Source organism: Oncorhynchus keta, unplaced genomic scaffold, assembly GCF_023373465.1.
Source record: "Oncorhynchus keta strain PuntledgeMale-10-30-2019 unplaced genomic scaffold, Oket_V2 Un_scaffold_14384_pilon_pilon, whole genome shotgun sequence".
Classification (NCBI taxonomy): Eukaryota; Metazoa; Chordata; class Actinopteri; order Salmoniformes; family Salmonidae; genus Oncorhynchus; species Oncorhynchus keta.
In genome coordinates this window covers 993,519-1,020,460 of record NW_026290787.1, presented here as the reverse complement: position 1 = coordinate 1,020,460, position 26,942 = coordinate 993,519, and the positions used below count along the sequence as shown (strand labels likewise).

Below are 26,942 nucleotides of genomic sequence, written 5' to 3'. Positions count from 1 at the left end.
TTACGGCCATCCGCATCACTAGTTTACGGCCATCCTCATCACTAGTTTACGGCCATCCGCATCACTAGTTTACGGCCATCCGCATCACTAGTTTACGGCCATCCGCATCACCAGCTTACGGCCATCCGCATCACTAGTTTACGGCCATCCGCATCACTAGTTTACGGCCATCCGCATCACCAGCTTACGGCCATCCGCATCACTAGTTTACGGCCATCCGCATCACTAGTTTACGGCCATCCTCATCACTAGTTTACGGCCATCCGCATCACTAGTTTACGGCCATCCGCATCACTAGTTTACGGCCATCCGCATCACTAGTTTACGGCCATCCGCATCACTAGTTTACGGCCATCCGCATCACTAGTTTACGGCCATACGCATCACTAGTTTACGGCCATCCGCATCACTAGTTTACGGCCATACGCATCACTAGTTTACGGCCATCCGCATCACTAGTTTACGGCCATCCGCATCACTAGTTTACGGCCATACGCATCACTAGTTTACGGCCATCCGCATCACCAGTTTACGGCCATCCGCATCACCAGTTTACGGCCATACGCATCACTAGTTTACGGCCATCCGCATCACCAGTTTACGGCCATCCGCATCACCAGTTTACGGCCATCCGTATCACTAGTTTACGGCCATCCGCATCACTAGTTTACGGCCATCCGCATCACTAGTTTACGGCCATCCGCATCACCAGTTTACGGCCATCCGCATCACTAGCTTACGGTGCACCGGGGTCTCCCCCTCCTCTTTCTATTCTGGTTAGTGCCAGTTTGCACTTTTCTGTGAAGGGAGTAGTTCATAGCATTGTACGTGATCTTCAGTTTCTTGGCAATTTCTCGCATGGAATAATCTTCATTTCTCAGAACAAGATTAGACTGACGAGTTTCAGAAGAAAGGACTTTTTTTCTGGACATTTTGAACCTGTAATCAAACCCACAAATGCTGATGCTCCAGATACTCAACTAGTCTAAAGAAGGCCAGTTTTATTGCTTCTTTAATCAGAACAACAATTTTCAGCTGTGCTAACATAATTGCAAAAAGGTTTTCTAATGATCAATTAGACTTCTAAAATTATAAACTTGGATTAGCTAACACAACGTGCCATTGGAACACAGGAGTGATGGTTGCTGATAATGGGCCTCTGTACGCCTATGTAGATATTCCATAAGAAATCAGCTGTTTCCAGCTACAATAGTCATTTACAACATTAACAATGTCTACATTGTATTTCTGATCAATTTGATGTTATTTTAATAGACAAAAAATGTGTGTTTCTTTCAAAAACAAGGACATTTCTAAATGACCCCAAACTTTTGAACAGTAGTTTATGTAAATGACTCGAATTTGTTTTTTTTTGAGGTCAATAACTCTGATAAATAGCTTCATTACGGGCAATGAAACCTATTGTTTCCATTCTAATTAATTATAGCAATAGTAAGCTCTTCATCTTCCCGCTCTCCCTCTCAAGCTGAACAGGACATCAGTAGGCCGAGTCCACTTGCACAGATACTGCATTTTTTTGGGACAAATTGACTGGCCTCCTGAAGTGCCACTATACACAGCACAGTCATTGGGAACGCCTATCCAATGCAGTGTGTAATGCAGTGTAGCCTAGTTGTATATACAGCATCCCAGCAGCAAAAACACTTGGGAAGGAAGTACGTTTTCTTAGAAATATAACTTTTCCCTGCTGTCAAGTTGGTATGAAGAGAGACAGGCGCAGGAATGCGTAATAGTTAAAAAAAATTATACCCCAAATTACACCGTGGGGTGTAAAGGCACGGGGACGGAGACCAAACAAATATGTACATAAAACACAGAGTTGAAACCCAAACTAAAGAGCGAGGAATACCTTGAATAAAAAACACAGGCGCAGAATGATTAACACACGGGACTAGACCCGTAATCATCTGCGCAATCCACAAGGGCCTGTAAGCCCAAAACACACAGCACAGGTCCTCACAGCACCAACGGACATTGGAACAATAACCGACAGCACCATCATGGTGAACAAAGGGCACATATACACAAATACAATCAGTGGGAATAGGGGCCAGGTGTGTGCAATGAAAGTTCCAGAGGGATCCGTGACACATGTGCTTCTCCGAACATGCTCTTAGTATAGCCTATATTATAGGCCAGCCTTTCTCAATCTTATTTGTGCCAGGGACACCCGGGAGTTGTGAAGGTGTTTTCAACAGCCAGTCTGCTGCGATATTTCCATTTTGTTGCAGCAAGCATCAGCCTGGTGGTCCCATACCTGTTTGTGTTGTAGGCCTATAGCAAACATCTAAAGTTGAGAATAGATGGGAGAAAATGCCTCTATCCACTTTGTCTCTCCAGGTGCCCAGCTTTTTCTTGAAATCGGCAATATTATTGTTTGCTTGGAAAATGTCACGTGCATGGTTTTGGTTGAGCAGTAGACTCGTCCGTAGGCCTACAGATCCCGATACAATGGTCCCATCGTAAACCATGTCCCGTGATGTACTCGTTCAGAACACAGAATATTTCACCTGTAGTTTTATTCTGAGGAAACTCTCTGTAAGAAAGACATTCTTCATATATGTAGCTAATATATACAAGAAGTGGCATTTGAAATGTCAGCCGTCTCATCTAATTGGATTACAAATCAATTTGATGTGCGGGCTCTGTCTAAAACCTCCATGTGATTCTATATCATCGGCCAGATCCTGGATTCTACGCATGACAGTGTCATTGGAACGTGGGATTTCACTGATCTTTGTAGCAGCAGATCAAACCTCTGGGCAAGCATCCACGACTGAGGGCATGACCAGCTTTTCAACTATAGTGAAAGGAGCCTGGCACTGGGAAATGTTATGAGAGAGGAAGTACAAAGCCTTCAGTAAACTCTCATTGTCTGTGAAATTATTGTGCAGCATTTTTGTTTGTTTGGTTTGAAATAAATAAATAATGGTCTGTTTTATCCTTGAGATGTGGAAGTTTTGCTTCTAAATGTCTGCTTATTTACGATGGCTTCATAGCATATCGGCTAAGGCAAGTCTGACATATCACACAGACTGGGTTTGGTGGGCAGCTGTTATCAGAGAGAGAGAGAGAGAGAGAGAGAGAGAGAGAGAGAGAGAGCGAGAGAGAGAGAAAGGAGAGAGAGAGAGAGAGAGAGAGAGAGAGAGAGAGAGAGAGAGAGAGAGAGAGAGAGAGAGAGAGAGAGAGAGCGAGAGAGAGAGAAAGGAGAGAGAGAGAGAGAGAGAGAGAGAGAGAGAGAGAGACAGAGAGAGAGAGAGAGAGAGAGGAGAGAGAGAGAGAGAGAGAGAGAGAGAAAAGAGGGAGAGAGAGAGAGAGAGAGAGAGAGAGAGAGAGAGAGGAGAGAGAGAGAGAGAGAGAGAGAGAGAGAGAGAGAGAGAGAGAGAGAGAGAGAGAGCGTGCAGGCTGAGCAGCAGGGCTAGCTTGTGTGTGTGTTTGGTGTAGCTATAATTAGTCATGGCAACACAATTTGTTTACTGCTGCCTACATAGTTCAGCGCATTGCACAAGTAGTCCCACTGCACGTATTTATTTGAGTCAAATATGCCACAGACCACACAAAACAAATCATATTCAAGATAAATATGCTGCAGACTGGAAGGATTCCTCCACAGACTGGGATTTGAGAAAGGCTTGTATAGGCTATGGATCATTTTAGTGAGACCACACGGGGCTCACTTGATATTGTGCTCCAGCAGAAAATCAGTGTCTCGCTCTCTCTCTGGTCTCTCTCTCTCTCTCTGGGACTCTCAGTCTCTCTCTCTCTCTCTCTCTGGTCTCTCTCTCTCTCTTTGGACTCTCAGTCTCTCTCTCTCTCTCTCTGGTCTCTCAGTCTCTCTCCCCCTCTCCCCCTCCCTCCCTCCCTCCCTCTCGTTCTCTCTCCCTCTCTTTTTCATTGATTTATTCCAAGCCTAATTGGTATGAAATCATCACCAGGTTTGGAGTGAGAGATCTGCTTCAGGTACTCTGAACCTGCTAGCTTACAGAGACGTTTCCAAATGTCATTCCTTTCACTGTCTCATCTCCTCTCTTCCCTGCTTTCCCCCCTCCATGTTCCACCTAACCTTTACATTAGCTCACATCTGCAGAGCATGGAGATATGTGTCTAATGGAATATCGGTAGGGAACGGGTCTGATAGCTGAGAGGCTTCGTCCCAAATGGCACCCTGTTCCCTACATAGTTCATTACTTTTGACCAGAGCCCCCTAACTTTGCCCACCCCTGATCTAGGGAATGGTGTGCCATTTGGTACCAGGGACTTCCTAATATGGATGCCGTACAAGGGGGTCACAAAAGAGGTTGGAGAAGCAAATTCTGGATGAAATGCATTGTTATTTAGGAGTAAAACCTGGATCAAACGCATCATTCGCATGGAGTTTTCTCTGAGACGTTTATATAATGATGAATTGATTCCTGTGGAGGTTTGAGTACATTGTGAGGGTAGTTACGAAAGGTGTTCCTGATGTAGCTACTGTTCTACAGAGGGAGGTCTCCGGACATATCAGAATGTGTTTTAAACATCAATGACCAATAGGAAAAACCTATAGGGACTCAAGTTAGCAAGTTTGGAGTATTGTGGACTGTGGTTTTTCCTTGGAACTCTTATTCACTGGAGCAGTAAGTGTTATTATGTGTTTTCAGCATTTCCTGTTCTCTGTTGTTGTTATGGTAATGCTATGTCTGCCATGCCATGGTCAGTCCTGCTATAATTGCCCCTTGCGGACCAATAAAGCATATTGAAGTGAATTGGCTTGAAAAAAAGCACAGCAAGACACTGGATGGATGAATTGGATGGATGGACTGTTAGATTAACAGAGGAATGGATGGGTGGGCTGTTGGATTAATAGAGGAATGGATGGGTGGGCTGTTGGATTAACAGAGGAACGGATGGACTGTTGGATTAACAGATGAATGGATGGACTGTTGGATTAACAGATGAATGGATGGATGGGCTGTTAGATTAACAGAGGAACGGATGGACTGTTGGATTAACAGAGGAATGGATGGACTGTTGGATTAACAGAGGAATGGATGGATGGGCTGTTAGATTAACAGAGGAATGGATGGACTGTTGGATTAACAGATGAATGGATGGATGGGCTGTTAGATTAACAGAGGAATGGATGGGTGGGCTGTTAGATTAACAGAGGAATGGATGGATGGGCTGTTGGATTAACAGATGAATGGATGGATGGGCTGTTAGATTAACAGATGAATGGATGGATGGGCTGTTAGATTAACAGAGGAATGGATGGGTGGGCTGTTGGATTAACAGAGGAATGGATGGACTGTTGGTTTAACAGAGGAATGGATGGGTGGGCTGTTGGATTAACAGAGGAATGGATGGACTGTTGGATTAACAGATGAATGGATGGATGGGCTGTTAGATTAACAGAGGAATGGATGGGTGGGCTGTTGGATTAACAGAGGAACGGATGGACTGTTGGATTAACAGAGGAATGGATGGATGGGCTGTTGGATTAACAGAGGAACGGATGGACTGTTGGATTAACAGATGAATGGATGGATGGGCTGTTAGATTAACAGAGGAACGGATGGACTGTTGGATTAACAGATGAATGGATGGATGGGCTGTTGGATTAACAGAGGAACGGATGGACTGTTGGATTAACAGAGGAACGGATGGACTGTTGGATTAACAGAGGAACGGATGGGTGGGCTGTTGGATTAACAGAGGAATGGATGGACTGTTGGATTAACAGATGAATGGATGGATGGGCTGTTAGATTAACAGAGGAATGGATGGGTGGGCTGTTGGATTAACAGAGGAATGGATGGACTGTTGGTTTAACAGAGGAATGGATGGGTGGGCTGTTGGATTAACAGAGGAATGGATGGACTGTTGGATTAACAGATGAATGGATGGATGGGCTGTTAGATTAACAGAGGAATGGATGGGTGGGCTGTTGGATTAACAGAGGAATGGATGGACTGTTGGTTTAACAGAGGAATGGATGGGTGGACTGTTGGTTTAACAGAGGAATGGATGGGTGGGCTGTTGGATTAACAGAGGAACGGATGGACTGTTGGATTAACAGAGGAACGGATGGACTGTTGGATTAATAGAGGAATGGATGGGTGGGCTGTTGGATTAACAGAGGAATGGATGGACTGTTGGATTAACAGATGAATGGATGGATGGGCTGTTAGATTAACAGAGGAATGGATGGGTGGGCTGTTGGATTAACAGAGGAACGGATGGACTGTTGGATTAACAGAGGAATGGATGGATGGGCTGTTGGATTAACAGAGGAACGGATGGACTGTTGGATTAACAGATGAATGGATGGATGGGCTGTTAGATTAACAGAGGAACGGATGGACTGTTGGATTAACAGATGAATGGATGGATGGGCTGTTGGATTAACAGAGGAACGGATGGACTGTTGGATTAACAGAGGAACGGATGGACTGTTGGATTAACAGAGGAACGGATGGGTGGGCTGTTGGATTAACAGAGGAATGGATGGACTGTTGGATTAACAGATGAATGGATGGATGGGCTGTTAGATTAACAGAGGAATGGATGGGTGGGCTGTTGGATTAACAGAGGAATGGATGGACTGTTGGTTTAACAGAGGAATGGATGGGTGGGCTGTTGGATTAACAGAGGAATGGATGGACTGTTGGATTAACAGATGAATGGATGGATGGGCTGTTAGATTAACAGAGGAATGGATGGGTGGGCTGTTGGATTAACAGAGGAATGGATGGACTGTTGGTTTAACAGAGGAATGGATGGGTGGACTGTTGGTTTAACAGAGGAATGGATGGGTGGGCTGTTGGATTAACAGAGGAACGGATGGACTGTTGGATTAACAGAGGAACGGATGGACTGTTGGATTAATAGAGGAACGGATGGGTGGGCTGTTGGATTAACAGAGGAATGGATGGACTGTTGGATTAACAGAGGGATGGATGGGCTGCTAGATTAACAGAGGAATGGATGGACTGTTGGATTAACAGAGGAATGGATGGATGGACTGTTAGATTAACAGAGGAATGGATGGACTGTTGGATTAACAGAGGAATGGATGGACTGTTGGATTAACAGAGGAATGGATGGATGGACTGTTAGATTAACAGAGGAATGGATGGGTGGGCTGTTGGATTAACAGAGGAATGGATGGACTGTTGGATTAACAGAGGAATGGATGGACTGTTGGATTAACAGAGGAATGGATGGATGGGCTGATGGATTACCAGGGAAATGGATGGATGGACTGTTGGATTACCAGAGAAATGGATGGATGGGCTGTTGGATTAACAGAGGAACGGATGGACTGTTGGATTAACAGAGGAACGGATGGACTGTTGGATTAACAGAGGAATGGATGGATGGGCTGTTGGATTAACAGATGAATGGATGGATGGGCTGTTAGATTAACAGATGAATGGATGGATGGGCTGTTAGATTAACAGAGGAATGGATGGGTGGGCTGTTGGATTAACAGAGGAATGGATGGACTGTTGGTTTAACAGAGGAATGGATGGGTGGGCTGTTGGATTAACAGAGGAATGGATGGACTGTTGGATTAACAGATGAATGGATGGATGGGCTGTTAGATTAACAGAGGAATGGATGGGCTGTTGGATTAACAGAGGAACGGATGGACTGTTGGATTAACAGAGGAACGGATGGACTGTTGGATTAATAGAGGAACGGATGGGTGGGCTGTTGGATTAACAGAGGAATGGATGGACTGTTGGATTAACAGATGAATGGATGGACTGTTGGATTAACAGAGGAATGGATGGATGGGTTGATGGATTACCAGGGAAATGGATGGATGGACTGTTGGATTACCAGAGAAATGGATGGATGGGCTGTTGGATTAACAGAGGAATGGATGGACTGTTGGATTAACAGAGGAACGGATGGACTGTTGGATTAACAGAGGAATGGATGGATGGGCTGTTGGATTACCAGGGGAATGGATGGGTGGGCTGTTGGATTAACAGAGGAATGGATGGACTGTTGGATTAACAGAGGAATGGATGGACTGTTGGATTAACAGAGGAATGGATGGATGGGCTGATGGATTACCAGGGAAATGGATGGATGGACTGTTGGATTACCAGAGAAATGGATGGATGGGCTGTTGGATTAACAGAGGAATGGATGGACTGTTGGATTAACAGAGGAATGGATGGACTGTTGGATTAACAGAGGAATGGATGGATGGGCTGTTGGATTACCAGGGGAATGGATGGGTGGGCTGTTGGATTAACAGAAGAATGGATGGACTGTTGGATTAACAGAGGAAAGGATGGACTGTTGGATTAACAGAGGAAACAATGGACTGTTGGATTAACAGAGGAATGGATGGATGAACTGTTGTATTAACAGAGGATGGATGGATTGTTTGATTAAAGGAGGAATGGATGGATTGTTGGATTAACAGAGGAATGGAGAGGAGGGAATGGAACAGGGCTCCGGGCAGCCGAGCGGAATTGGAGGAAAACTCGCCTCCCTGCGGACCTGGCATCCTTTCACTCCCTCCTCTCTACATTTTCCTCCTCTGTCTCTGCTGCTAAAGCCATTTTCTACCACTCTAAATTCCAAGCATCTGCCTCTAACCCTAGGAAGCTCTTTGCCACCTTCTCCTCCCTCCTGAATCCTCCCCCCCCCCTCCTCCCTCTCTGCAGATGACTTCGTCAACCACTTTGAAAAGAAGGTTGACGACATCCGATCCTCGTTTGCTAAGTCAAACGGCACCGCTGGTTCTGCTCACACTGCCCTACCCTGTGCTCTGACCTCTTTCTCCCCTCTCTCTCCAGATGAAATCTCGCGTCTTGTGACGGCCGGCCGCCCAACAACCTTCCCGCTTGACCCTATCCCCTCCTCTCTTCTCCAGACCATTTCCGGAGACCTTCTCCCTTACCTCACCTCGCTCATCAACTCATCCCTGACTGCTGGCTACGTCCCTTCCGTCTTCAAGAGAGCGAGAGTTGCACCCCTTCTGAAAAAACCTACACTCGATCCCTCCGATGTCAACAACTACAGACCAGTATGCCTTCTTTCTTTTCTCTCCAAAACTCTTGAACGTGCCGTCCTTGGCCAGCTCTCCCGCTATCTCTCTCTGAATGACCTTCTCGATCCAAATCAGTCAGGTTTCAAGACTAGTCATTCAACTGAGACTGCTCTTCTCTGTATCACGGAGGCGCTCCGCACCGCTAAAGCTAACTCTCTCTCCTCTGCTCTCATCCTTCTAGACCTATCGGCTGCCTTCGATACTGTGAACCATCAGATCCTCCTCTCCACCCTCTCCGAGTTGGGCATCTCCGGCGCGGCCCACGCTTGGATTGCGTCCTACCTGACAGGTCGCTCCTACCAGGTGGCGTGGCGAGAATCTGTCTCCTCACCACGCGCTCTCACCACTGGTGTCCCCCAGGGCTCTGTTCTAGGCCCTCTTCTATTCTCGCTATACACCAAATCACTTGGCTCTGTCATAACCTCACATGGTCTCTCCTATCATTGCTATGCAGACGACACACAATTAATCTTCTCCTTTCCCCCTTCTGATGACCAGGTGGCGAATCGCATCTCTGCATGTCTGGCAGACATATCAGTGTGGATGACGGATCACCACCTCAAGCTGAACCTCGGCAAGACGGAGCTGCTCTTCCTCCCGGGGAAGGACTGCCCGTTCCATGATCTCGCCATCACGATTGACAACTCCATTGTGTCCTCCTCCCAGAGCGCTAAGAACCTTGGCGTGATCCTGGACAACACCCTCGTTCTCAACTAACATCAAGGCGGTGGCCCGTTCCTGTAGGTTCATGCTCTACAACATCCGCAGAGTTCGACCCTGCCTCACACAGGAAGCGGCGCAGGTCCTAATCCAGGCACTTGTCATCTCCCGTCTGGATTACTGCAACTCGGTGTTGGCTGGGCTCCCTGCCTGTGCCATTAAACCCCTACAACTCATCCAGAACGCCGCAGCCCGTCTGGTGTTCAACCTTCCCAAGTTCTCTCACGTCACTCCGCTCCTCCGCTCTCTCCACTGGCTTCCAGTTGAAGCTTGCATCCGCTACAAGACCATGGTGCTTGCCGGAGCTGTGAGGGGAACGGCACCTCAGTACCTCCAGGCTCTGATCAGGCCCTACACCCAAACAAGGGCACTGCGTTCATCCACCTCTGGCCTGCTCGCCTCCCTACCACTGAGGAAGTACAGTTCCCGCTCAGCCCAGTCAAAACTGTTCGCTGCTCTGGCCCCCCAATGGTGGAACAAACCCCCTCACGGCGCCAGGACAGCGGAGTCAATCACCACCTTCCGGAGACACCTGAAACCTCACCTCTTTAAGGAATACCTAGGATAGGATAAGTAATCCTTCTCACCCCCCCCCCCTTTAAGATTTAGATGCACTATTGTAAAGTGACTGTTCTACTGGATGTCATAAGGTGAATGCACCAATTTGTAAGTCGCACTGGATAAGAGGGTCTGCTAAATGACTTAAATGTAAATGTAAATGTTAATGGAAGAATGGATGGATGGACTGTAGGATTAACAGAGGAATGGATGGATGGATTGTTGGATTATGGACTATTGGATTAACATAGGAACGGATGGATGGATTGTTGGATTAACGGAGGAATGGATTGACTGTTGGATTAACGGACGGATGGACGGATTGTGAAGACAAAGAGACAGATGCATCAACAGCTCCATGTCTGTGAGAGTCCCCTGGACAGGTACTGTATACGTACTAGTGATCCATGGAGTATTCAGCCCATGTGTGTGTGTGTGTGTGTGTGTGTGTGTGTGTGTGTGTGTGTGTGTGTGTGTGTGTGTGTGTGTGTGTGTGTGTGTATTTGTGTGTGTGTCTTTGTGTTTGTAAGTGTGTGTCTGTGCGTGTGTCTGTGTGTGTGTCTGCGTGTGTGTATGTGTGTGTCTGTGTGTGTGTATGTATGTGTGTCTGTGTGTGTGTATTTGTGTGTGTGTGTCTGTGTGTGTGTGTATTTGTGTGTGTGTGTGTCTGTGTGTGTGTGTGTGTGAGTGAGTGTGTCTGTGTGTTTGTATATGTGTGTCTGTGCGTGTGTGTGTGTGTATTTAAGTGTGTGTATGTATTTATGTGTGTCTGTGTGTGTGTGTGTGTATTCGTGTCTGTGTGTATGTGTATATGTTGCTCCAAGGCTGAAGAGCAGAGCTGTTCCCACTAGACGCCCACAAATCAAAGTAAAAGAGAACTCCCAGAGTTCCCTTGCTCTCCTCTCCAGCTCCTCAGCTCACGCCCACTCAGTATAACTTTAGCATTCAAGACCAGCAACGTGATAAGCAAAGCAAGCAAGCCTGATCACTTTCAGAGAACACACACACGCCGTGCAATAATAAAGAATGTATGATCGCCTGAATTATTGACTAACGCCATTAAACATTCATTGATGTTATTGAAGAAATAGCTATGGCTGACGGAAAAGTGACATTTTTCTAGTGGAGCTGTCGGAGTGCGGTGAGGTATTTGTGGTAAAATGGCCTTTCAATGGTTGTGCTGTGTGTCCCTGACTCTCTTGTATGAGGATAAATGGTCCTTCTGTAGCTCAGTTGGTAGAGCATGGCGCTTGTAACGCCAGGGTAGTGGGTTCGATTCCCGGGACCACCCATACGTAGAATGTATGCACACATGACTGTAAGTCGCTTTGGATAAAAGCGTCTGCTAAATGGCATATATTATTATATATTATTATTATTATAAATGTATATGCATTTATCTCTGTATATGCATGCAAACACGGGAGGTGTCACGACTCCTACTGAAGATGGCTCCCCTTCCTGTTCGGGTGGCGCTCGGCGGTCGTCGTCACCGGCCTACTAGCTGCCACTGATCCCTTTTCCCCTTTCTGTTTATTGGTTTCACCTGTTTGTGTTTTAGACTGATTAGTCAGGCTTTATTTACCAATAGGCCCGCCTGCTCTTTGTGCGGGATTGTTTTGTGTAACTTGTGTGCACGTCTGTGGGTTACGTGTTTCCCATTTCATGGGTTTTGCTGGACAGTTTAAGTCCCCGTGTTTGGGGCGTTTGCCCTGTGTTTCGTGGGGTTGGCGTATGTTCTCCGTTTTGTGCATTAAAGATAGCACTACCCTGAACTCTCTGTTTTCTGCGCCTGACTTCTCACCCACTACACCCAGTACGTTACAGGAGGAGAACGGCTCCAGGCTATCTCAAATCCTATCTATTATCCTGGACTGGTAATCTTAGATCGCACTCTGCACGTGTGCATAGGAATCACTAGGGCGCCTGTTCTCATGGTAACACCTTCATATATAAACACAATAATTAGAGTTTTCATGGTAACAGCTTAAAACATAATAACAATCACTTGATGGGTGCTTATGTCTGTCCTATTTCACACATGTACAAGCGTGTATTAATACGTATGTGTTGTTTTGCATCTCTCCTTGAGACACCCTGGGAGAGTGGGGTGAGACACCCTGGGAGGGTGGGGTGAGACACCCTGGGAGAGTGGGGTGAGACACCCTGGGAAAGTGGTGTGAGACACCCTGGGAGAGTGGGGTGAGAAACCCTGGGAGACTGGGGTGAGAAACCCTGGGAGAGTGGGGTGAGACACCATGGGAGAGTGAAGTGAGACCATGGGAGAGTGGGGTGAGACACCCTGGGAGGGTGGGGTGAGACACCCTGGGAGGGTGGGGTAAGACACCCTGGGAGAGTGGGGTGAGACACCCTGGGAGAGTGGGGTGAGACACCCTGGGAGAGTGGGGTAAGACACCCTGGGAGAGTGGGGTAAAGCACCCTGGGAGAGTGGGGGTGAGACACCCTGGGAGAGTGGTGTGAGACACCCTGGGAGAGTGGGGAAAGACACCCTGGGAGAGTGGGGTGAGACACCCTGGGAGAGTGGTGTGAGACACCCTGGGAGAGTGGGGTGAGACACCCTGGAAGAGTGGGGTGAGACACCCTGGGAGAGTGGGGTGAGACACACTGGGAGAGTGGTGTGAGACACCCTGGGAGAGTGGGGTGAGACACCCTGGGAGAGTTGTGTGAGATATCCTGGGAGAGTGGGGTAAGAAACCCTGGGAGAGTGGTGTGAGACACCCTGGGAGAGTGGTGTGAGACACCCTGGGAGAGTGGGGTGAGACACCCTGGAAGAGTGGGGTGAGACACCCTGGGAGAGTGGGGTAAGACACCCTGGGAGAGTGGGGTAAAACACCCTGGGAGAGTGGGGTAAAACACCCTGGGAGAGTGGTGTGAGACACCCTGGGAGAGTGGGGAAAGACACCCTGGGAGAGTGGGGAAAGACACCCTGGGAGAGTGGGGTGAGACACCCTGGGAGAGTGGTGTGAGACACCCTGGGAGAGTGGGGTGAGACACCCTGGAAGAGTGGAGTGAGACACCCTGGGAGAGTGGGGTGAGACACCCTGGGAGAGTGGGGTAATACACCCTGGGAGAGTGGGGTAAGACACCCTGGGAGGGTGGGGTAAGACACCCTGGGAGAGTGGGGTGAGACACGCTGGGAGAGTGGGGTGAGACACCCTGGGAGAGTGAGGTGAGACACCCTGCGAGAGTGGGGTGAGACAATCTGGGAGAGTGGGGTAAGACACCCTGGGAGAGTGGGGTAAGACACCCTGGGAGAGTGGGGTGAGACACCCTGGGAGAGTGGTGTGAGACATCCTGGGAGAGTGGGGTGAGACACCCTGGGAGAGTGGGGTGAGAACCTTGGAGAGTGGGGTGAGACACCCTGGGAGAGTAGGGTAAGACACCCTGGGAGAGTGGGGTGAGACCCTTGGAGAGTGGGTTGAGACACCCTGGGAGAGTGGGGTGAGACACCCTGGGAGAGTGGGGTAAGACACCCTGGGAGAGTAGGGTAAGACATCCTGGGAGAGTGGGGTGAGACACCCTGGGAGAGTGGTGTGAGACACCCTGGGAGAGTGAGGTGAGACACCCTGGGAGAGTGGGGTAAGTCACCCTGGGAGAGTGGTGTGAGACACCCTGGGAGAGTGGTGTGAGACACCCTGGGAGAGTGGGGTAAGTCACCCTAGGAGAGTGTGGTAAGAAACCCTGGGAGAGTGGGGTGAGAAACCCTGGGAGAGTGGGGTGAGACACCCTGGGAGAGTGGGGTAAGTCACCCTAGGAGAGTGTGGTGAGAAACCCTGGGAGAGTGGGGTGAGAAACCCTGGGAGAGTGGGGTGAGACACCCTGGGAGAGTGGGGTGAGACACCCTGGGAGAGTGGGGTGAGACACCCTGGGAGAGTGGGGTGAGACACCCTGGGAGAGTGGGGTGAGACACCCTGGGAGAGTGGGGTGAGACACCCTGGGAGAGTGGGGTGAGACACCCTGGGAGAGTGGGGTGAGACACCTTGGGAGAGTGGTGTGAGACACCCTGGGAGAGTGGAGTGAGACACCCTGGGAGAGTGGGGTGAGACACCCTGGGAGAGTGGGGTAATACACCCTGGGAGAGTGGGGTAAGACACCCTGGGAGGGTGGGGTAAGACACCCTGGGAGAGTGGGGTGAGACACGCTGGGAGAGTGGGGTGAGACACCCTGGGAGAGTGAGGTGAGACACCCTGCGAGAGTGGGGTGAGACAATCTGGGAGAGTGGGGTAAGACACCCTGGGAGAGTGGGGTAAGACACCCTGGGAGAGTGGGGTGAGACACCCTGGGAGAGTGGTGTGAGACATCCTGGGAGAGTGGGGTGAGACACCCTGGGAGAGTGGGGTGAGAACCTTGGAGAGTGGGGTGAGACACCCTGGGAGAGTAGGGTAAGACACCCTGGGAGAGTGGGGTGAGACCCTTGGAGAGTGGGTTGAGACACCCTGGGAGAGTGGGGTGAGACACCCTGGGAGAGTGGGGTAAGACACCATGGGAGAGTAGGGTAAGACATCCTGGGAGAGTGGGGTGAGACACCCTGGGAGAGTGGTGTGAGACACCCTGGGAGAGTGAGGTGAGACACCCTGGGAGAGTGGGGTAAGTCACCCTGGGAGAGTGGTGTGAGACACCCTGGGAGAGTGGTGTGAGACACCCTGGGAGAGTGGGGTAAGTCACCCTAGGAGAGTGTGGTAAGAAACCCTGGGAGAGTGGGGTGAGAAACCCTGGGAGAGTGGGGTGAGACACCCTGGGAGAGTGGGGTAAGTCACCCTAGGAGAGTGTGGTGAGAAACCCTGGGAGAGTGGGGTGAGAAACCCTGGGAGAGTGGGGTGAGACACCCTGGGAGAGTGGGGTGAGACACCCTGGGAGAGTGGGGTGAGACACCCTGGGAGAGTGGGGTGAGACACCCTGGGAGAGTGGGGTGAGACACCCTGGGAGAGTGGGGTGAGACACCCTGGGAGAGTGGGGTGAGACACCCTGGGAGAGTGGGGTGAGACACCTTGGGAGAGTGGTGTGAGACACCCTGGGAGAGTGGGGTGAGACACCATGGGAGAGTGGTGTGAGACACCCTGGGAGAGTGGGGTGAGACACCATGGGAGAGTGGTGTGAGACACCCTGGGAGAGTGGGGTGAGACACCCTGGGAGAGTGGTGTGAGACACCCTGGGAGAGTGGGGTGAGACATCCTGGGAGAGTAGGGTAAGACACCCTGGGAGAGTGGGGTGAGACACCCTGGGGGAGTGGTGTGAGACACCCTGGGAGAGTGGGGTGAGACCCCTTGGGAGAGTGGGGTGAGACACCCTGGGAGAGTGGTGTGAGACACCCTGGGAGAGTGGGGAAAGACACCCTGGGAGAGTGGGGAAAGACACCCTGGGAGAGTGGGGTGAGACACCCTGGGAGAGTGGTGTGAGACACCCTGGGAGAGTGGGGTGAGACACCCTGGAAGAGTGGAGTGAGACACCCTGTGAGAGTGGGGTGAGACACCCTGGGAGAGTGGGGTAATATACCCTGGGAGGGTGGGGTAAGACACCCTGGGAGAGTGGGGTGAGACACCCTGGGAGAGTGAGGTGAGACACCCTGTGAGAGTGGGGTGAGACACCCTGGGAGAGTGGGGTAAGACACCCTGGGAGGGTGGGGTAAGACACCCTGGGAGAGTGGGGTGAGACACGCTGGGAGAGTGGGGTGAGACACCCTGGGAGAGTGAGGTGAGACATCCTGCGAGAGTGGGGTGAGACAATCTGGGAGAGTGGGGTAAGACACCCTGGGAGAGTGGGGTGAGACACCCTGGGAGAGTGGTGTGAGACACCCTGGGAGAGTGGGGTGAGACCCCTTGGGAGAGTGGGGTGAGACACCCTGGAAGAGTGGGGTGAGACACCCTGGGAGAGTGGGGTAAGACACCCTGGGAGAGTGGGGTAAAACACCCTGGGAGAGTGGGGGTGAGACACCCTGGGAGAGTGGTGTGAGACACCCTGGGAGAGTGGGGAAAGACACCCTGGGAGAGTGAGGAAAGACACCCTGGGAGAGTGGGGTGAGACACCCTGGGAGAGTGGTGTGAGACACCCTGGGAGAGTGGGGTGAGACACCCTGGAAGAGTGGAGTGAGACACCCTGTGAGAGTGGGGTGAGACACCCTGGAAGAGTGGAGTGAGACACCCTGTGAGAGTGGGGTGAGACACCCTGGGAGAGTGGGGAAAGACACCCTGGGAGAGTGGGGTGAGACACCCTGGGAGAGTGGTGTGAGACACCCTGGGAGAGTGGGGTGAGACACCCTGGGAGAGTGGTGTGAGACACCCTGGGAGAGTGGGGAAAGACACCCTGGGAGAGTGGGGAAAGACACCCTGGGAGAGTGGGGTGAGACACCCTGGGAGTGTGGTGTGAGACACCCTGGGAGTGTGGGGTGAGACACCCTGGAAGAGTGGAGTGAGACACCCTGTGAGAGTGGGGTGAGACACCCTGGGAGAGTGGGGTAACACACCCTGGGAGGGTGGGGTAAGACACCCTGGGAGAGTGGGGTGAGACACGCTGGGAGAGTGGGGTGAGACACGCTGGGAGAGTGGGGTGAGACACCCTGGGATAGTGAGGTGAGACACCCTGCGAGAGTGGGGTGAGACAATCTGGGAGAGTGGGGTAAGACACCCTGGGAGAGTGGGGTAAGACACCCTGGGAGAGTGGGGTGAGACACCCTGGGAGAGTGGTGTGAGACATCCTGGGAGAGTGGGGTGAGACACCCTGGGAGAGTGGGGTGAGAACCTTGGAGAGTGGGGTGAGACACCCTGGGAGAGTGGGGTGAGACACCCTGGGAGAGTGGGGTAAGACACCCTGGGTGTGTGGGGTGAGACCCTTGGAGAGTGGGGTGAGACACCCTGGGAGAGTGGGGTGAGACACCCTGGGAGAGTGGGGTGAGACACCCTGGGAGAGTGGGGTAAGTCACCCTAGGAGAGTGTGGTGAGAAACCCTGGGAGAGTGGGGTGAGAAACCCTGGGAGAGTGGGGTGAGACACCCTGGGAGAGTGGGGTGAGACACCCTGGGAGAGTGGTGTGAGACACCCTGGGAGAGTGGGGTGAGACACCCTGGGAGAGTGGTGTGAGACACCATGGGAGAGTGGGGTGAGACACCCTGGGAGAGTGGTGTGAGACATCCTGGGAGAGTGGGGTAAGAAACCCTGGGAGAGTGGTGTGAGACACCCTGGGAGAGTGGTGTGAGACACCCTGGGAGAGTGTGGTGAGACACCCTGGGAGAGTGGTGTGAGACATCCTGGGAGAGTGGGGTAAGACCCTCTGGGAGAGTGGTGTGAGATACCCTGGGAGAGTGGTGTGAGACACCCTGGGAGAGTGGGGTAAGACACCCTGGGAGAGTGGTGTGAGACACCCTGGGAGAGTGGGGTGAGACCCTGGGAGAGTGGGGTGAGTCACCCTGGGAGAGTGGGGTGAGACACCCTGGGAGAGTGGGGTGAGACACCCTGGGAGAGTGGGGTAAGACACCCTGGGAGAGTGGGGTAAGACACACTGGGAGAGTGGGGTGAGACACCCTGAGAGAGTGGTGTGAGACACCCTGGGAGAGTGGGGAGAGACACCCTGGGAGAGTGGGGTGAGACACCCTGGAAGAGTGGGGTGAGACACCCTGGGAGAGTGGGGTGAGACACCCTGGGAGAGTGGGGTAAGACACCCTGGGAGAGTGGGGTAAGACACCCTGGGAGAGTGGGCTGAGACACCCTGGGAGAGTGGGGTCACGGCCAGGGTCAGACATTATCAACCGTGACCCAGGAGCAATTAGGGTTTTAAGTATCTTACTAATGGCGCATCGACAGCCTTTCACCTTGTTGGCTCAGCTTTCACACCCAAAGCTCTTAACCACCAGGGTGTCTGCTACCTTCATCTTAAACTTTGCACCAGTGTCTTCCATTCTGCCCATGAGTGAACAGGCTCATTAGAGAATAACAGTGTCGTCCAGTCTGCCCATGAGTGAACAGGCACATTAGAGAATAACAGTGTCTTCCAGTCTGCCCATGAGTGAACAGACACATTAGAGAACACCAGTGTCTTCCATTCTGCCCATGAGTGAACAGGCTCATTAGAGAATAACAGTGTCGTCCAGTCTGTCCATGAGTGAACAGGCTCATTAGAGAAGAACAGTGTCTTCCAGTCTGCCCATGAGTGAACAGGCTCATTAGAAAATAACAGTGTCTTCCAGTCTGCCCATGAGTGAACAGGCACATTAGAGAATAACAGTGTCTTCCAGTCTGCCCATGAGTGAACAGGCTCATTAGAGAATAACAGTGTCTTCCAGTCTGCCCATGAGTGAACAGGCTCATTAGAGAATAACAGTGTCGTCCAGTCTGCCCATGAGTGAACAGGCTCATTAGAGAATAACAGTGTCTTCCAGTCTGCCCATGAGTGAACAGGCTCATTAGAGAATAACAGTGTCGTCCAGTCTGCCCATGAGTGAACCGGCTCATTAGAGAATAACAGTGTCTTCCAGTCTGCCCATGAGTGAACAGGCTCATTAGAGAATAACAGTGTCGTCCAGTCTGCCCATGAGTGAACAGGCTCATTAGAGAATAACAGTGTCTTCCAGTCTGCCCATGAGTGAACAGGCTCATTAGAGAATAACAGTGTCTTCCAGTCTGTCCATGAGTGAACCGGCTCATTAGAGAATAACAGTGTCTTCCAGTCTGTCCATGAGTGAACCGGCTCATTAGAGAACACAAGTGTCGTCCAGTCTGCCCATGAATGAACAGGCTCATTAGAGAACACAAGTGTCGTCCAGTCTGTCCATGAGTGAACAGGCTCATTAGAGAATAACAGTGTCTTCCAGTCTGTCCATGAGTGAACCGGCTCATTAGAGAACACAAGTGTCGTCCAGTCTGCCCATGAATGAACAGGCTCATTAGAGAACACAAGTGTCGTCCAGTCTGTCCATGAGTGAACAGGCTCATTAGAGAATAACAGTGTCTTCCAGTCTGTCCATGAGTGAACCGGCTCATTAGAGAATAACAGTGTCGTCCAGTCTGTCCATGAATGAACAGGGCAGGGTAGATTCAGGGATATCTGAATTCAAGATGAATAAGCATGTTAATATCATTATATCATACCACAGCCTGGTAATAGCACTACAACATACCACAACCTGGTAATAGCATTACAACATAACCCAGCCTGGTAACAGCATTACAACATACCACAGCCTGGTAATAGCACTACAACATACCACAGCATCACAAGTGTGTTGGTCAAAACTGTGGCTTTGACTTTTTACAGTTCATGCAGGAACGTATGTATATCCCATATGACCTCAAGCAATGTATGTGTGTAACAGGTTCTTACTTGACGTGTGTGTGTGTGTGACAGGGTGTTACTTGATGTGTGTGTGTGTCTTACTTGATGTCACTCTCTCTGAACCTCTCCACGTCCAGGTCTTCGATGAACTTCTCTCCCTTCATCCAGTAGATGAGCGGACTGACCTCCCCGGCGAAGCCGAAGAATGCTCGGCACGTCAGGTTGACTTGACTTCCTGTGGAGACAGGAAACAGGAAATAAGGCATGGTTGTCGTGGTAAGGAAGTAATATGGTTGTGGGTAAAGCAGGGGAAAATGTCTGGGTGAGCTGAAGTCCACTAATGTAGGTCTTTCCAGTACCATGGATAATATGGCCGATTCTTATTAGATGGTGTCTCCTATTGTCTAGGTTCTAATGCACACCTCCAGACTCTCCTGCACCTTCCAACACCTACATCCTCCTGAACTCATAGACACCCGTGAAGCTCCCATATCCCCTCTGAATCTCTCCTATCCCCTTTGAAGTTCTCCTATCCCCTCTGAAGTTCTCCTATCCCATCTGAAGTTCCCCTATCCCCTCTGAAGCTCCACTATCACCTCTGAAGCTCCCCTATCCCCTCTGAAGCTCTCCTATCCCCGCTGAAGCTCCCCTATCCCCTCTGAAGCTCTCCTATACCCTCTGAAGCTCTCCTATACCCTCTGAAGCTCCCCTATCCCCTCTGAAGCTCTCATATCCCCTCTGAAGCTCCCCTATCCCCTCTGAAGCTCTCCTATACCCTCTGAAGTTCCCCTATCCCCTCTGAAGCTCTCCTATACCCTCTGAAGCTCTCCTATACCCTCTGAAGTTCCCCTATCCCCTCTGAAGCTCTCCTATCCCCTCTGAAGCTCTCCTATACCCTCTGAAGCTCTCCTATACCCTCTGAAGCTCTCCTATACCCCCTGAAGTTCCCCTATCCCCTCTGAAGCTCTCCTATCCCCTCTGAAGCTCTCCTATCCCCTCTGAAGCTCCCATATCCCCTCTGAAGCTATCCTATACCCTCTGAAGTTCCCCTATACCCTCTGAAGCTCTCCTATACCCTCTGAAGTTCCCCTATCCCCTCTGAAGCTCTCCTATACCCTCTGAAGCTCTCCTATACCCTCTGAAGTTCCCCTATCCCCTCTGAAGCTCTCCTATACCCTCTGAAGCTCTCCTATACCCTCTGAAGTTCCCCTATCCCCTCTGAAGCTCTCCTATACCCTCTGAAGCTCTCCTATACCCTCTGAAGCTCTCCTATACCCTCTGAAGCTCTCCTATACCCTCTAAAGTTCCCCTATCCCCTCTGAAGCTCTCCTATCCCCTCTGAAACTCTCCTATCCCCTCTGAAGCTCCCCTATACCCTCTGAAGCTCTCCTATACCCTCTGAAGTTCCCCTATACCCTCTGAAGCTCTCCTATACCCTCTGAAGTTCCCCTATCCCCTCTGAAGCTCTCCTATCCCCTCTGAAGCTCTCCTATACCCTCTGAAGCTCTCCTATCCCCTCGGAAGCTCTCCTATCCCCTCTGAAGCTCTCATATCCCCTCTGAAGCTCTCCTATCCCCTCTGAAGCTCCCCTATCCCCTCTGAAGCTCTCCTATACCCTCTGAAGTTTCCCTATACCCTCTGAAGCTCTCCTATACCCTCTGAAGTTCCCCTATCCCCTCTGAAGCTCTCCTATCCCCTCTGAAGCTCTCCTATACCCTCTGAAGTTCCCCTATCCCCTCTGAAGCTCTCCTATCCCCTCTGAAGCTCCCCTATCCCCTCTGAAGCTCTCATATCCCCTCTGAAGCTCTCCTATCCCCTCTGAAGCTCCCCTATCCCCTCTGAAGCTCTCCTATACCCTCTGAAGTTCCCCTATCCCCTCTGAAGCTATCGTATCCCCTCTGAAGCTCCCCTATCCCCTCTGAAGCTCTCCTATACCCTCTGAAGTTCCCATATCCCCTCTGAAGCTCTCCTATCCCCTCTGAAGTTCCCCTATCCCTTCTGAAGTTCCCCTATCCCATCTGAAGCTCACCTACCTCCTCTGAAGCTCTCCTACCGCCTCAGAAGCTCCCATCCCTCCACCCATTCTCCCCCACTCTCTCCCTCATGCTCCTGAACACTGATGAACTCTCTTTCACTCTCTCCCACACACACTCCTGGCGTCCTCCACACAAAGGGTAGGGGGTGGTTATTAGCCCAGGACCCTTATTGTTCCACCCTACCAATTAGTGTGAGTGTGAAACATGATTCACAGCGTGCATGGTGAAAGATGTTCTACACACAACAGCATCAGTGCTATTTAAAGTGGAACTGACAGCAATTTAGCAACATGAAATCTTGTTAAAATCTGTTCACATACACTCCCACAAAGAATGTGACACTTTTGAAAACATTTTCTGACAAGCGAGCACCTAGATATGGTCATTTTCACATTTCCATAAATTCTTAGAATGTTTGGGAACTACGTATACTAAGGCATTTGTGAAAATCTATAGCAATATAGAGTGGGAAAGCGGCCGTGAAGTTTAGACAAATAATAGACACTGCAGTAAATAAAACCTAACCAAACATCTGTCTTGTCCAGGACCAGTAGGCCTCATGCAAACAAGCAATTTGCCACAAGGGCTTGCCATCATTCACTTTGAACTGGACTGTGTGTTTACAGGCAGTAGGGACTGCCATCATTCACTTTGAACTGGACTGTGTGTTTACAGGCAGTAGGGCCTGCCATCATTCACTTTGAACTGGACTGTGTGTTTACAGGCAGTAGGGCCTGCCATCATTCACTTTGAACTGGACCGTGTGTTTACAGGCAGTAGGACCTGCCATCATTCACTTTGAACTGGACTGTGTGTTTACAGGCAGTAGGGCCTGCCATCATTCACTTTGAACTGGACTGTGTGTTTACAGGCAGTAGGGCCTGCCATCATTCACTTTGAACTGGACTGTGTGTTTACAGGCAGTAGGGCCTGCCATCATTCACTTTGAACTGGACTGTGTGTTTACAGGCAGTAGGGACTGCCATCATTCACTTTGAACTGGACTGTGTGTTTACAGGCAGTAGGGCCTGCCATCATTCACTTTGAACTGGACTGTGTGTTTACAGGCAGTAGGGCCTGCCATCATTCACTTTGAACTGGACTGTGTGTTTACAGGCAGTAGGGACTGCCATCATTCACTTTGAACTGGACTGTGTGTTTACAGGCAGTAGGGCCTGCCATCATTCACTTTGAACTGGACTGTGTGTTTACAGGCAGTAGGGCCTGCCATCATTCACTTTGAACTGGACTGTGTGTTTACAGGCAGTAGGGCCTGCCATCATTCACTTTGAACTGGACTGTGTGTTTACAGGCAGTAGGGCCTGCCATCATTCACTTTGAACTGGACTGTGTGTTTACAGGCAGTAGGGCCTGCCATCATTCACTTTGAACTGGACTGTGTGTTTACAGGCAGTAGGGCCTGCCATCATTCACTTTGAACTGGACTGTGTGTTTACAGGCAGTAGGACCTGCCATCATTCACTTTGAACTGGACTGTGTGTTTACAGGCAGTAGGACCTGCCATCATTCACTTTGAACTGGACCGTGTGTTTACAGGCAGTAGGACCTGCCATCATTCACTTTGAACTGGACTGTGTGTTTACAGGCAGTAGGGCCTGCCATCATTCACTTTGAACTGGACTGTGTGTTTACAGGCAGTAGGGCCTGCCATCATTCACTTTGAACTGGACTGTGTGTTTACAGGCAGTAGGGCCTGCCATCATTCACTTTGAACTGGACTGTGTGTTTACAGGCAGTAGGACCTGCCATCATTCACTTTGAACTGGACCGTGTGTTTACAGGCAGTAGGACCTGCCATCATTCACTTTGAACTGGACTGTGTGTTTACAGGCAGTAGGGCCTGCCATCATTCACTTTGACCTGGACTGTGTGTTTACAGGCAGTAGGGCCTGCCATCATTCACTTTGAACTGGACTGTGTGTTTACAGGCAGTAGGGCCTGCCATCATTCACTTTGAACTGGACTGTGTGTTTACAGGCAGTAGGGCCTGCTATCATTCACTTTGAACTGGACTGTGTGTTTACAGGCAGTAGGGCCTGCCATCATTCACTTTGAACTGGACCGTGTGTTTACAGGCAGTAGGGCCTGCCATCATTCACTTTGAACTGGACTGTGTGTTTACAGGCAGTAGGGCCTGCCATCATTCACTTTGAACTGGACCGTGTGTTTACAGGCAGTAGGACCTGCCATCATTCACTTTGAACTGGACTGTGTGTTTACAGGCAGTAGGACCTGCCATCATTCACTTTGAACTGGACCGTGTGTTTACAGGCAGTAGGGCCTGCCATCATTCACTTTGAACTGGACCGTGTGTTTACAGGCAGTAGGGCCTGCCATCATTCACTTTGAACTGGACTGTGTGTTTACAGGCAGTAGGGCCTGCCATCATTCACTTTGAACTGGACTGTGTGTTTACAGGCAGTAGGGCCTGCCATCATTCACTTTGAACTGGACTGTGTGTTTACAGGCAGTAGGGCCTGCCATCATTCACTTTGAACTGGACTGTGTGTTTACAGGCAGTAGGGCCTGCCATCATTCACTTTGAACTGGACTGTGTGTTTACAGGCAGTAGGGCCTGCCATCATTCACTTTGAACTGGACTGTGTGTTTACAGGCAGTAGGGCCTGCCATCATTCACTTTGAACTGGACTGTGTGTTTACAGGCAGTAGGGCCTGCCATCATTCACTTTGAACTGGACTGTGTGTTTACAGGCAGTAGGGCCTGCCATCATTCACTTTGAACTGGACTGTGTGTTTACATGCAGTAGGGCCTGCCATCATTCACTTTGAACTGGACTGTGCGTTTACAGGCAGTAGGGCCTGCCATCATTCACTTTGAACTGGACTGTGTGTTTACAGGCAGTAGGGCCTGCCATCATTCACTTTGAACTGGACTGTGTGTTTACAGGCAGTAGGGCCTGCCATCATTCACTTTGAACTGGACTGTGTGTTTACAGGCAGTAGGGCCTGCCATCATTCACTTTGAACTGGACTGTGTGTTTACAGGCAGTAGGGCCTGCCATCATTCACTTTGAACTGGACTGTGTGTTTACAGGCAGTAGGGCCTGCCATCATTCACTTTGAACTGGACTGTGTCTTGCAACAGCGAGAAGTTAGATCATTAGAACGCATACGACAAAAGCCATAAAATACACCTGAATAGATTTCTGCAATTAGAATAGATTTCTGCAACAGGAGTCTTCTTACACCAGGGGAACTTTACACTCCTATTGATCAAACAACCACGAAAAGGTAGGTTCTCTCTCCCTCAGTTATGCACATCAACAACAACAACATCAACAATTAATGCTAGCCAGAGCAAGATGAGCTAAAATTTTATGAAATAACATTAGATACAGATACAGTGCATTCCGATAGCATTCAGACCCCTTCCCCTTTTCCACATTTTTTTTACGTTACAGCCTTTTCCTAAAATTAATTAAATACATCTGTTCCTCATCAATCTACACACAATACCCACAATGACAAAGCAAAAACAGGTTTTTAGACATTTTTGCAAATTATTTAAAAAACAAAACAGAAATACCTTATTTACGTAAGTATTCAGACCCTTTGTTATGAGACTCGAAATTGAGCTCATGTGCATTCTGTTTCCATTGATCATCTTTAGATCGTTCTACAATTTGATTGGAGTCCACCTGTGGTAAATTAAATTGATTGGACATAATTTGGAAAGGCACACACCTGTCTATATAAGGTCCGACAGTTGACGGTGCATTTCAGATCAAAAACCAAGCCATGAGGTCAAAGGAAATGTCCGTAGAGCTCCGAGACCTGATTGTCGAAGTACAGATCTGAGGAAGGGTACCAAAACATTTCTGCCTCATTGAAGGTCCCCAAGAACACAGTGGCCTTCATAATTCTTAAATGGAAGAAGTTTGGAACAACCAAGATTCTTCCTAGAGCTTTCCGCCCGGCCAAACTGAGCAATCGGGGGAGAAGGGCCTTAGTCAGGGAGGTGACGAAGAACACAATGGTCACTCTGACAGAGTTCCAGAGTTCCTTTGTGGAGATGGTAGAACCTTCCAGAAGGACATTCATCTCTGCAGCACTCCACCAATCAGGCGTGGCTAGACGGAAGCCTGGAGTTTGCCAATGCAGGAGTGACTTCGGGACAAGTCTCTGAATGTCCTTGAGTGGCTCCGCCAGAGCCCGCACTTGAACCCAATCGAACATCTCTGGAGAGACCTGAAAATAGCTGTGCAGCAAAGCTCCATATCCAACCTGACAGAGCTTGAGATGTTCTGCAGAGAAGAATGGGAGAATATCTCAAATACAGGTGTGCCAAGCTTGGAGTTTCATACCCAAGAAGACTTGAGGCTGTAATCGCTGCCAAAGGTCCTTCAACAAAGTATTGAGTAAAGGGTCTGAATACTTATGTAAAGGATTTATCCATTTTTCTTTTCATTTGATAAATTAGCAAACATTTCTAAAAAAACGGTTTTCCTTTGTCATTATGGAGTATTGTGTGTAGATTGAAGGGAAAAAAATACGTCTGTAACGTAACAAAATATGGAAAAAGTCAAGGGGTCTGAATACTTTCCGAATTTGCCGTCAAAATTGTACTGATAAACGGTGGGGAATTTTAGACTTCCCGTCCTTCTGCAGCTTGCCTGCAACCAAGCACCCAAGCTAACTGGCTAAAGTTGGCTAGCTTGCTACTTCCAGACACAAATGAGAGAACACCTCACTCTGACCACTTTACTCACCCTAGCAGATCGGGTTAGCTAGGCTGTTTACATGTTATCTAGAGCATTCTTGACTAACTATTACTTTTTCTGCCTACATTTACTGACAGCGGTCATATTCAGCCGGTGTAGCAAATTCGTAAGTGCATCAGTTATTCTGCGCTCTGACATACTCAGACAAGTCTGTTCTGAAATAGATAGTCAGAGTGAATTTGCGAACGCAAGGGATATTCTAACTGGTGTTGTGGAAATATTGAATCAAATATTTATCAGATACTGGAACTTGTAAATTCAAATATACTTTATTACAAAGTAACAGAGCCAAGCAATTCCATGGAACAACTGATTTTTCTTGTTACAGAACTCAGGCTTGTAACGGCGTTCGTCTGTTGAAGGAGAAGCGGACCAAAATGCAGCGTGGTGGTTACTCATGTTCTTTAATGTAGAATCGACGATACATGAAATAACATAATATACAAAAACAACAAACAAAACGCGAAAACCTATTACAGCCTATCTGGTGAACACTACACAGAGACAG

The 26,942-nt window shown here is 49.6% G+C and overlaps 1 protein-coding gene across 3 annotated transcripts in view; it reads right to left on the bottom strand.

The window, feature by feature from the left end:
* LOC118379148 (interleukin-1 receptor accessory protein-like 1) overlaps positions 1-26,942 on the bottom strand; it is a 593,985-nt gene that overhangs the window by 71,048 nt on the left and 495,995 nt on the right. For all 3 annotated transcript variants that reach the window (XM_052513955.1, XM_052513957.1, XM_052513956.1), the window contains exon 7: positions 19,738-19,870. In XM_052513955.1, the coding sequence (XP_052369915.1) occupies positions 19,738-19,870 (133 nt within the window). The remainder of the gene's footprint in view (positions 1-19,737; positions 19,871-26,942) is intronic.